General features: G+C 39.9%; 1 protein-coding gene across 4 annotated transcripts in view; it reads left to right on the top strand.

The window, feature by feature from the left end:
- Window positions 1–1,344: 1,344 nt before the first annotated feature.
- vit (vitrin) overlaps window positions 1,345–12,951 on the top strand; it is a 34,223-nt gene continuing 22,616 nt past the window's right edge. For 3 of the 4 annotated variants that reach the window (XM_072436632.1, XM_072436631.1, XM_072436629.1), the window contains exons 1-6: window positions 1,345–1,483; window positions 10,319–10,366; window positions 10,794–10,859; window positions 11,003–11,159; window positions 11,824–11,957; window positions 12,033–12,110. In XM_072436632.1, the coding sequence (XP_072292733.1) occupies window positions 10,336–10,366; window positions 10,794–10,859; window positions 11,003–11,159; window positions 11,824–11,957; window positions 12,033–12,110 (466 nt within the window). In that variant the 5' untranslated portion in view covers window positions 1,345–1,483; window positions 10,319–10,335. The remainder of the gene's footprint in view (window positions 1,484–10,318; window positions 10,367–10,793; window positions 10,860–11,002; window positions 11,160–11,823; window positions 11,958–12,032; window positions 12,111–12,951) is intronic. The other variant, XM_072436630.1, reaches the window with a different exon arrangement.

Here is a 12,951-nt window from a genome sequence, read left to right as displayed (position 1 = left end):
CAGTCCAACGCCTCACAACGGATTGAAGAAGTGACAGAAGATTGAGTGTCTCTATACATGTAGTTCAGGCAAAAAAGTGTTTTGGGATGCGAGTAATCTGGTGCATCTGGAAGCACTGAAGTGTCCTGAGCTCATCCGAAGAGTGTGCTGGCAGTTTTTTGTTTTTTCATGCTCAGGCCTCTTCATACCAGCACCTCTCCTGTTACACTCCACATGTGATACCAGACACTGTTTTCATCCCAAGTTACAATGCTGTGAAGGAAATGGTGAACACTTTGCTATAGTTTGTACCCAATATAACCACACTGACAGTGATAGAATACATTTTACACTGAACTGATGCGGCATGGGAAAAGCGTACATGTAGAGAATAGCTAAGCAGTTAAATGGGTGGTCTAATAGGACTAAAAAACAACATTACAATGTCGCCCCACACAGAGTTTGGTGTATTTACAGATGCAAATGAACTGCAACACAACAATAACAGCACAACACAGATTAACAGATTAACGGTTAACAGATCAAAGGGTCAAAAAGGAAAGTGAATAATAATGTGAAACATGTGGAGAGCATAGATAATGGAGTGGTCTAAACAAGGACTCAAAGAGGCACTATGTAACAGTTTTAATGGAGTGTCCACAACATGGAATTAAACTTATATATCAGGAGTGTATATCTGTGGAGAGGCGGCCCTGCAAAGTAAGAATGTAACATGTAAAAGCTGTCATACTGTGGAACTTTCCAGGCAATAACATCTCCATTGAGACAAGCAAGAACTGAAAGCTGTTTTATGTGAAAGATTTTGAAAGAACGAGAATCCATGAACATTGTCTTTGCTTTTATCGTGGTCCTGTTTTAATCTTCTGCAATACTTTTTGTTTTTAAGTGGAAAATGTTTAAATATTTTGTGTGCTGCAGTCACATTAAAACGTTGTTGTTGTTGTTGTTGTACCTGGTAAGAAAAGTTACATAGTGCAACTTGAAGAAAAAGATGAATAACACGCACCATTTTCACCCATGTCTTATGCTGACGTTATGGTTAAGTTTACCGAAAAAAGAACAGCAGGTCTCCAACAGAAAATGCTTCTGTTTTCAATTAAATCCAAACCAATGTGAATCCAACGGTGACGCGTGAACAATAGGATGCTCACAGCTGTGGATGTGTCCTCCTCCATCCTTCCCGCATCGCCATGGGAAACCGCCCGTCTCCTCTCGCTCCCAAACCCTCAAGTGGGACGGACGAAAGACGAACGGGGAGGAAGAGGGAAGAGGGAAGAGGGAAAAGGGAAGAGGGAAAAGGGAAGAGGGAAAAGGGAAGAGGGGGGATCGCGCTCCTTCACTTTAATGAGCGCCGCGGCCGAGGCAAGTCCAGGTGGAGCAGCGCGCGCAGAGACCAAACCAGACGCGCTGCACTCGTGTCATCCGCGGAGGTAAATGCGGTGGATTTGTACTGTGAACAACAACAGGATTACAGTTTGTTGAGGTGAGTGTTGGAGAGGTCTTTACGCATCATTTAACATATAGATACGATGCATTTGCGCGCCTCCAGTGAAAAATAATTCCCCAACTAATCCCAAGTTGCTGCTGTGCGCTCTTGGCATCTTTTGCGCGTTTTTTTTAGATATGACATGCGTGTTGCATTTTAATCAGTGTCTGTCTAGCATTTATAAACTCTTTTAAAAGTCTACTGAGAGAGGATATTGTGCCAAAGGGCTGCCAAATCGTGTTTTGGTTTTGCACCGTTTAATTTTCCATTAAACTGAAAAGCCCTTTATTCTCTAAGGCGCACTCGCTCGTTCGTGCGCGTTGCTGCAGAGACTCTCTTCTGATTATGACCAATTGTACTTCAGCTGTATTTCTTTCTGTAAATGTGAGCTGCCTTGATGAAAACTGCACATTTTTTCAAACCAGTGGATAATTATTTCTACTTTAAATCTGACCTTCCCCTGTCGAGGCTAGTCTTTCTTTTTTCTTGCGTGATTGTGTTTGTTTGAAGGCTTATCAAGGGCAGGTGGTCTTTCCATACACAAAATGTCCAGCAGCAGAGCTATACAGGCTCTGACTTGCAGCTTAACGTGTGCCAAGAATTAAAGTAATTCGGTCTGCATTTTAAAAGAAAAAAAAAAACCTCTGAATTTGGCCCAGGAGCACCCCAAAAGGCTACAGCGATGACCTTGTACAGACATGTTAGTTTTCCCGTGCTTCTGATCTCCTCTGGTTGCTTGCTGGCTTGTTGCTACAGCACTTGGCACATCTAACCGCGTTTACAGTGAGTTTCTGACACTTGTGAAGGCTGGAGTTGAACTTGTCTTGGCACCGGGTGCGTGTGCGTAATGTGCCATTCACGCAGCAGCACTGCAAAACAAACTGCCTGCACCTCTGCAGAAGAAGTGGTCAAAGCTGTCATGTTTGAGGAAAAGGAAAAGGGCAGATTCACCTGGTCAAATATTGCTGATTGTTGAGTTAAAGTAGCCTATGTATTTGCTGTAGTAGTACTTTTTATTCATCGTTTTTAGTAAGCATTGAATAATAACTTTGTGTCTCCAAACTGATCAAATACAGTAGGTAACTTCAAAAGACAAGATGCAAATTACATTTTACTTGATTCATTTCAGTCCATCATGTCAGTATAAATGATGTGACATATTTTTGGAAAGACAGAAAGAGACATGTTTGGTTAAAATGCATTGGAATTACATTGGAAACATTTTTTTTATATCTATCTCCAAAACAAAAGCAGCCACCTCAAAGCTCATTAAAACAGCAGGTTAATCACCCAAAAAGTTTATAGCAGGTCACAACAGTAAATTGACTAATAAATCATCCCATCATAAATCAATCCCATAACTTGCAAAGGAGGAAACCTTCTTAGTCGAGAGTCTGTAAGTTGAATCAGCGTTTAATTGGTTCTGGAGATTTTCTTTCACCTACAGCCAGATGTTGATAGGTCCAAGACTTAGCTCAGTTTATTGTGGAGTGGTGAGAAAAGGGGAATTTGGCAATTGACATGAAAGGCAATGGCATAACACATCAAACCAATAACTTTTAAAAGGAACTTAATATTCTTTTTTTATGTTCATAAACTTGTTCTGGGGACACGGCTGTATAACCAGACTTGAACCATGGAATAAAACCATAAACCCGTCTGTGCCATGCAGTTCTTGCCGTGCTTGGTGCAGGTGTGTGTGGTCTGCAGATCCATTGTGATTCACCCTTTGAAATGGCACTGAGCATCCTGTTTGCATTACAGCTGCCATGGAGAGCCAGGTGTGATGTTGTTACCCGTGTTATCAAATCTCTGCTGATTATGCATTCAAAACCACAGGCAGAATGTAGGGAGAAGGTGTGCCGTATCTTTGCCAATGTGGTGTAGAAAATGTGTCCTCTTGGGTGGCCTGTTGTACCCCGCTGTGCCACTGTGATGTCATGTCAGTTCTGCGGTGAAATTAATTATAACTTGCCTTTTTCCATTTGTTTCACAACGTTGTCAGATATTCTCATTGAAAAGATGTTGGTATGCACAGAATTTATGACGTTTTAACAAGGATCATGTTCACATTAATAATCAGTGTAAGCATGAGATTCTTTAGCTTTTGAGCATCATTGCTGCTTGCCAATGTAGGCCAAAGGTTATAGTTATTTTTTTCCCAACACAGTATTCTGGCTCACTACTCACCCTGCTGTTTGTAAGTGACCTAAGTGTCTATGTAACCAAACTACAGAGGATGCACTGGCTGTTTTATGATGAGGTTCTCTTTGCCCCATGACAAAAAACAATACAATTAGGAATGTGTACATTGGAGGAAGAGGTATTTTTAGACAGATAGACAGAGTTTATAGCTTCTTAGATTGATCGGGGTAGTAAATGGTAGAAGGATGTTAGGTTGGAAAAGCTAGACAAGAAGAGCAAAGGAGATTTATGGATGTAGTGAAAGAGAACTTGAAGTGAGTTGATATTGGAGACGAGGATATAGAGAACAGAGTTTAAGGTTACGCTAAGGTATACTTTATTGTCCCTGTAGGGAAGTTTGTCTTCTGCCTTGACCCACCCTTAGGGTTAAGGTTAGGAGGTTGGAGATAAGGTACTTAACCTTATCTCCAACTCAATGCCACTGGTGCAACTTGTCAGGAGTGCCCGGCAGTCAAACCAGGGACCTTCTTCCTGTGAAGCCACTCAGACACCAAAGAGTCAGATGGATGTTTAGGTGATTCACAGGGACAACCATGGAAAGTAAAATAAAATAAAAACACACTCTTTGTTTGATGATATTTCATAAATTCCTCCCCTTGACGTAGACGTTTGGACTGCACTGCAAAGTATTATGGCCTGAATGCATTTGCATAGCTCCTCAGTCTGGGCTGATTTGGTGCATGTTAATCCACATTGTTGAGTTGAATTTGATCCTGTATCGAGCTGCTGTTTAATACCTACAACTATGTGACCCGTCTGAGAGGCTGAAGTCTCCACAAAGTTGCTGCTTCGCTCTTTTGCATAAAACAGTGAATTTGAAACTTTTCACACAAAAGTTTAAATTGTGGCTTTCAACGTATTTATTTATTGAACTGGATGAGATTACAGCAAGAACAATTGTGGACTTAAGATAGTTTTAAATGTATATACCATGGACTAAAACAAGAATGAAACCCAGTCTTCTTAACCAGGACCAGATCATTACTGCACAACCCAGGACTAAACCAGATGTGGTAAAGAAGGTAACCAAAGTACCCACACCTAAATATGAACAAGAAAAATAGCACTATTTTCCTGTGTTTAATACAACGTTTCTAGTGGTTCTCGGGGGCTAGATGTCTGCATGGAAACTTGTGCAACATTTCAGAACTTTGAGTTTATCTGAGTCAAACAATCCAACATGGCTTTGACCTGCGTAAACTTTGATATCCGACAGTTCAAATATTGAAAGTACTTGCATATTATCTGCAGTTGTATGCGTACCTATGTGATGCGCTGGAGCCACAGCCAGGGATAAACAGAGACTGCAGCGCACTGTGCGCTCTGCTGAGAAGGTGATCAGCTGCAGACTTCCACCTCTGCAGGACCTGCAGGTCTCCAGGGCTCTGGGACGAGCAGGTCAGATCACAGCCGACCCTTCTCACCCTGGACATGGACTATTTGAGCCACGCCCCTCAGGCAGGAGGCCACTCCCCTCAGGCAGGAGGCCACTCCCCTCAGGCAGGAGGCTTCGGTCCATCCGGACCAGAACCTCCCGCCACAAGAACGTTTCTTTCCCTCTGCTGTTGGACTCATGAGCACTTCTTAAACACTGTCACTTTACCCATAATTTAATCAATCACTCACTGCACTGTTCACTTTCTGCACTACATCTGTAAATTTAACTGTACATTTTGTATTCATAGTAGGCCTATTTGTATTGTTTTTATCTTAAAATACTTTTAATTGTTTTTGTTCCATGCATGCCCTTTTTGATTCTCTATATCTTGTTCTTATTATTGTTCGTCATTGTATGCTGCACCGAATCACCAAAGCAAGTTCCTATGTTTATGAATTTGTTTCATTGACAATGGCAATAAATCTTTTCTGATTCTGATTTTGAAGGAGAACATGCAAACTCCACACAGAACATGACAGTTTACCACCTGGAGAAAAAAAGAAATTGCTTACCATCAATCGTTCGCTTACCATAGTTAGTACCTTTGCTTTTGTGATGACTTTTATCTCTTGCCGCTTCTCTGAAATCGACTTTTCTTGTTCTCCACAGCTAATTGTGTGTGTTTTCACGGTCTATTTACTGTATGGGCCCCTTACAGTACAGATTCATCATTCTCTGATGCTTTGAAGCCTTGACTTGGCCTAATAGGAGCAGCATTCATACACACTGCCTTTTGCCTTGTGATTTATGACAGCTATCTGGACTGTGTGTGAATGGCCTGGCATGCCATTACATTCTTCAAAGCTATCAGAGCATAAGATAACCCGGGCCACATTTTGTCCCATTTGTTTGCGCACCATTCACTGTAGTTGAATGTGTGGCTGAGGTCTCCAAGGATCTATTATGCAGGAAACTCCCAGACGTGTTTGTCCAAGGATATCATTTGCTTTTCATTGCGCGAGAAGGGGGCACTTAGAGGCTCGCAGCCAGAATAGAAATTAAGATGTCTCAGATTATTGGCATTTTTGTCTCTGTGGTTCAGTCAGTCCAGAGAGTTTGTCCGATTATCAATAATTAATTTATCGTTCAATACATGAAAGACGGGACAATCAATTTAGGGATTCATATTTATCTTTTTGGAATTCGGTTTAATTCGGCTTTTATTTGTTGTTTATTGAACATTTGGGTAAACTAGTTTACTAGGAGGGTCAAGGATATTAAATAATGATTGATTGTTGATCACTGTTTCTTTACACCATTCATTAAAGCTGGAGTATCTGACTTTTTTGTATAGTGAGTTTTGTGTTGAGTATGTTGTAAAAGCAGGACTTTGAGACAAAAAATAGGCTGCTGTACATTGTCTGCATGTAATGATAAACAGTTTTATCTCTCTTCAACCTGGAAGTAAGAACCACTGACCTAGACATGGGAGGCGGATGGTTCTGCTGCTGCGGAGAGTTTAGGCTTATAGTTGCTGCAACAGGATGAAGGAGGAGACACAGTGTATTTAATTGAATTACTTTGCTGAAATCACATCATTTTTGAGACAGACTTGTCCCCTTCACAACAGCAGTTAATTTATCACAATGTTTTCTTAAAAGTAAGTCAAATAGCAGTTGTGGTAAGTAAATACAGTGGATAGTTTTCACTTTCTACTCCACTACATTTTTCACCTGAATTAAAAAGTATTAACTACTCTTTTCTTTATTTTATTTTTTGAGCACGTTCATGTAAAATCCCGCCTAAAAGTTACGAGCAAACAAACTGTATTAAATAAAAAAAAAAATAGATACATTATTGATTCAGTAGCTTCTGTACTTAACATTTAATTGTAATTCTTCCACTACTGCCAGAAATATTCATGCACCAAGGCACATGTGATAAAACAACATACATAACTGATACAGAACATTTTTATTTGACCAAAATAGAAAAAAGGCATAGTCGTTAAATAGGGATGAAAACATTGCACTACTTCTGCTGATGTGAGTCAAGCTTCTCTTCTTTATGTTTCTTCTTGACTGTGTACTCATCATATCTGCCGCAGCTTGCAGAGAGCCTGTCATTTTTTTCCCTCCTAATGACAAATTGTAGGTGTGATTGCTCAGTTTCTGTCAGGTTCAACGGAAAATTCATGTCAGTGATTACGAGTGTTCCCATCAGGGAAAGTCCTCAGTGCCATCTGCCAAACGCGTCAAATAAAACAGGACTTTATGATCTATTGTGTGTGTGTCATTTGTTTACACGGTTATAACACGCCCCATATGCAAAACAACAAGCGACTACTGATCATTTAACACTATGAACAGTTATTGTTATTATACAGCTTGTTTAAAAGATCACCAAGATAAAGTCTGACATCTATTGCTGACATTTATGTAAGCTTTTAACTCAAGTGCCTTTTTTGCATTTCGGCCCTGCTGGAAAAATGAATTGCTTGTTTGGACTTGCTTTGACTGGAAACATTGGCGTTGGTCCCTAAATCTTTAAAACAACGACTTTATTATCAGTGAAATTACGTCTTTAGTTTGACTATGACTTTATTCTTTTAAAAATATGACTTCAATGTTGAAATGTTGTGAGTTAATTCTTGTTTTGCCTGCATATTTATCATACTTTTTACCATTCAAAAGACATAATATTTGTTTTTTAATAGTTAATTGTTATTGAAAGGGTGCAAATTTGTCATCATTCTGACACCAGTGGATAGGGTAACAGTCAAGCTGTGGTCGTATTTGGTTGGTTGCCGGCTCCGACTATCAATGTGTTTGTTGGAAAGACACGTAACCAGTGTTTACTCAAAGTAAAGCTCCTCTAATGTATTATTTATTCCATATTTTCTGTTGGTCACATGTTTGACAGATTGATCGTAGACGCAGTAGTTTTGTTTCCATGCACAGGTCACTCAGACAACGCCCTTGATCCAATTTTTGTCTTGTTTCTAGCAGAGACCACTAAGTCGACATAGGTGTGTCAAGTAATTTAGCATTAGTAATTCAACTTCGTAGCTATAATTGCTAATTCAAATGGCTATCATACATATAACTGAACTTTTACCAATGATCTTTTTTTTAAAACTTTCACTTCAACGTAGAGGACCAAAGCAAAACATTTATCGGACTGCACTGTTAGACGCAGCAGGAATACGAGTACACACAGACTTTTCCTGATGTGTTTTTGAGATCTGGGAGATTCCAATCAAGACATCTCCATCGAAGCTCCGGGTTTTGCATTTTGGAAATCTTGTTTGCATCGGAGCAGGCCAGTTATCCGGTTTTCCTGGTGTGCATGTAGTGAGTGAAAGGAGGGCTCACTCTGCCACCAAATTCCAATATATCAGACATCGCTTGATATCAATAGCAGCTTGTCTTTGGTTCCTTACTTTCCCTGATCATTTTTAATCGCAGAAGGAAAATTGTGCAGTGCAAACATCGCTTATTTGTTTTGGGATTTTCACATTCCACTCATTCAGTCATTGCAGCTTTCAATCACATTTTATTTTCATACGTGTCATTAATATCATGTCAATACAGGTATTTTGATTTGCTTACTGATGTATTTGTACTTCTCACTACTTTCCAAAGCCATCCTTCAGTTGTGGGCGTGTGGGAGGTAGACTTCTGGTCCGCTCCCTGTTGCACTGACGGCTTCCAAAACTCACAGAAAACATAATGTTGCATGTGCTATCATTTATCATTATCATTAAGCAGTACAGCGCCTTGACCCACTTCTGTTGGTCTTATCGCGGTGATTTATGATTTTTTACATGAATGAATTGCGAAGGAAAGGTGGGGGCTGTCGACTGTAAACATGTCAAACCTTGATGTGGCCTCCAGAGTTAAACAAAACCATTGACAAAGTACAGTCCTGTTTAGGTCAGTTACATGTGTGTCTTTGAGCCTGTAGTTATCAGGGAGAAAAATATGATTTCATGTAAAAGTTTAAGCTTCTAGTTAAGAAATCGCTGATAGACAGAAATAGTTTGTTTGCAAAAGGTGCATTCTGGTTATGTGTGTTTGGATCCACATTGATTTCCTTATGTTAATGCTTGATTCCATGTTGTAGTTGTTTCTTCCGTGGAGGAGGTTAAGTTTTTCCAGCGTTGGTTTGAAAAGATGACTCAAATGATGGCAATGACATTTGGGAAAGGTCTGACAAAGCCAAAGTGAGTTTATAAGAGCTAAATGGTCCACCCTGGACCCAGAGCACATGTAAGATATGTGGTTTCTGCTTCTGGATTCATGTTTTTCAAACTGTGGAGCATGTTCTACTGTTCTGGCTTTTGTTGATAGGTGTAATTTTTTGCTGGGTGTTACAAAACTATTTCTCAATTGTTCAATTGTTGTTTCTCAAGTATTTGCACCATGACCAAAAAAACAATGAAATACTTACCGGTAATTCACTATGATTCAGATTGCTAGTATGTGACCAGTTCTGTAAAATAAAACTTTCTGAACGATAAAGAAGTGATGTGACATAAATAGATAAAAAAGCCTTTTGCATTTAGATGTAAGAGTGTAGATCAAACTGAAATTATTCCATTATTTGTTCTATAATTCTATAATATACTATATTGTGACCTTTATAATCACAATAATCAATGAAGCTATTAATCTTGACATTCCCTAAACTAATTCTAAATCTGACTGTCGGTTCTGCAGGCTTTTATCTTGTATAGTCCCAATTGTGTAGATTTCTACGAAGATATTTGGTGTAAAATGTTTATTATTCAACAAGTTAAATTTTGTTGTTAATTTAGGAACAAACAAAAGTTACATTTTCAGAATCGTCACATGTGCACAGAAATAGACATCATTTGCACTTGCGCTTAACCCTGATTTTAGCTTTGGTACACATAAAACAAAGCTTTAATTTTGTTGTTAATTTAGGAACAAACAAAAGTTACATTTTCAGAATCGTCACATGTGCACAGAAATAGACATCATTTGCACTTGCGCTTAACCCTGATTTTAGCTTTGGTACACATAAAACATGCCTTTAGCTACTGTCAAAATCCACCTGAGACCCGAGTTTCCTTTAAGTCTGGGAAGTGTACATCGGTGGTTTAGTGCGCCTTGTCGAGAATATTTATCAACCTGTCACTCAAACAGAGTTCAAGGTTATATTTCAAAAGCCCAAGAGAAAGTTAATGTGGTGCAGAGATAACTTTTCTGTGCTGCTTTGTTTAGGACATCACTGCATCACCATGAGATCTCCACTGTCTGCCATCTGTTTAGGTGAGTGTCTTCTCTGTGTCACATAATCTGTCAAACAAGTACTTCATTCATTCACTATTCCGAGTGCTGTGTGGTCAATAAAGGCCATTGACACCATTCAACACTGTGGAAAAATGCATATTGTAATCTGTGATTGTACCTGTGTCTGAAGATGAAAAACACTGCAGACTAAATGCTGTTAGAGAAGTTTGAGTTAATGACCAATGAAAGTGTCCGTTGTCACTGCACTAGTCTTGATTGGAAAGATTGCACTTAGCCAAACTTACAAATGAATAAAATGTAATGCCACTTTCAATTTAAAGCCACTCTGACCTCACATATCTCATCTATTCTTTTCTCTGGTTCTTGTAAAAGCCTCTCCCAGTGTGTAGAATAAACACTGTTGTGATTACATGGCTTTCCCTTTCTGCTCTGTCCCGGCCCGCAGCCCTGCTCCTGTCCTGCGCCTGCCGGGCCAAACCAAACGGATCAAAGAACAAGAAGCCCAAGCAAGGTACCATCACCGCCGCCGCATCCCTCTAATCTCTCATCTGTGTTTGGGACTCCACCTCTGTCCATTGTAGCCCTGTCTGACCTCTAATGTGTCCATGTAAATAAAGGTAAATAGAGTGCAGTCTGTGATTTGGTGTTTTGTAGTGGTGCCAGCGATCGAGTGCGACGTCAGAGCAGGAAAAATCAACCTCCAAGATTTCATAGTGAAGTGTCCGGCTCACTGCAAAGAGACCAAGCAGCAGGTTTATGGGACTGGGGTGTTCGCCTCCATCTCCAGTATCTGCAATGCCGCTATTCACAGGTACAACTGTCCTAAACAGCACCAAGTAGCACTGTTTAATTAGAATTCTTATATTGTTGATTATTCTATACAGGCAGGAGGGGGGGATAATGGATGGTGAAATAAAGTACAAGAAAAATAATATACTGTATGAAAGCAAAAAACAAGTGGTTCAATCTCAAAATGATCCTCTCCAAAGTCACTCAAATAGATTCTGTCTCCAGAAATCTATTTAGAACTAACAACATAAAAGCAAAGATTGTTAAACTGTGCACCGTTGTGTCCCCCGCGAAAGGAACTGAATTAGTTGTGATTGACGGATGTTGTTGAAATGACAAAATGACGGATGTTGTGTTTTCCCTCAAAGAGTTGTAAAAGCAGCACTTTCTGAGTATTTTAGCATTTTATGTCTCATCAACCTGGAAATAAGAGCTGAAAGCAGAGCTCTGATTGGCTGCTCTTGGGTGGTCCAACCCAGCTTGATTTCGACATATGAAAAAAGCCGTTTCAAAGCGGTGCACAAGCCTAAAATGAATGCTTGTGAATATTAACAATGAGCCAAAGGGTTTGTGAGAACTAGGGATGAGTCACACAGATTTAAAAACCTACTTCCGTTTTTGCGGTGTGAAAATCAGGGCCCACAGCTTTAAACTTAAATTCAAACACTTCTTTGTCTTGTTGCCAGTGGAGTCATCACCAACACAGGAGGAAAGGTGATTGTGAAGAAAATGGCGGGACAGAGCATTTACAAAGGCTCCAACTCAAACGGAGTGAGGTCCCTTTCTCTGCCCAAGTGGAGAGAGTCATTTTCAGTTTATGGTAAGACTACGACTTTAAAGTATTCAAGTATGCCGTCTGATTTTGCTTCTCAAAATATATTTATTCTATTTTCAGTGGGAAAACCCAAGAAAGGAGTGATGTATCCCTCTACACTGGACTATGTGCCTTCAAGACCCACTTACGTGAAACCAAGTAAGACTTCGAAACACTTATTGAAAGGATTGTAACACCTACGCATTAGTTTCTCTCACTCTAGTGGGGGTAGAAATGAAGAGAGACGGTGGATGCTGATGGTTTTGTTGCTGCGGTAAAGAAAAGGTCGAGGTTTGCACCATAAAAAGTCCAGTGGTGACTAGTTATGTAAGAAGGGTGTGATTGGCTAACAGTCTTCTAGAGCAGTGGGGGCTTAGTTGTTGGTAGAGCTTTCGTCCACTGACCCATATATCAGTGGTTTGGTCCCAGTTTCCACAGGGGAAAACTATTGTGTCCTTAGGCAACACATTTAACCCTCCTCAACTCCAGTGTCTCCTTAGACCTTTCACCCATTCATCAAATGGTGTGTGTCTGTGAATGGGTGAGTGGTTTGTTGATGGAAAAGAGTGCTTAAATAAATCTGACCATTGGCCTTTTACCATTTTTCTCTGTTAAATGTTTACCGTCATGACCTGGCTCTAGGCCACGACAGTAAACACAGTTCAAACCAGCACAAACACTAACAAACTAACCAACCGGTTCAGGGCAGGGGTTTAATGTGCGTGAAAACAGAACTTCCAACAGTCCAAAGTTATTGCTCACTTACTCTACCTAATGAATTCTGAGCATCTTTATTATCCACCACGATGAGTTCATTAGCGCTTTTCACACCTTTCAGAGACAAGATTTTACTGTCATGGTAAAACACAAACATTAGCAAGCCAACAGCGTACTTCCTTTTGGATGAAAACCTCTATAATTAGTTGCAAAGAGCACAAATTGGTCTTATTTTCACCCTAAATTTGGCTACAGCTCCTTTAATATTCACAAAGCTAATAAT

This window comes from Eucyclogobius newberryi, unplaced genomic scaffold (genome assembly GCF_026437365.1).
Source record: "Eucyclogobius newberryi isolate DKJ021-1_F unplaced genomic scaffold, fEucNew1.0.hap1 SCAF_8, whole genome shotgun sequence".
NCBI classification, from domain to species: domain Eukaryota; kingdom Metazoa; phylum Chordata; class Actinopteri; order Gobiiformes; family Gobiidae; genus Eucyclogobius; species Eucyclogobius newberryi.
The sequence above is the reverse complement of the archived record's forward strand: the minus strand, read 5'-3'. Positions and strand labels throughout refer to the sequence as shown.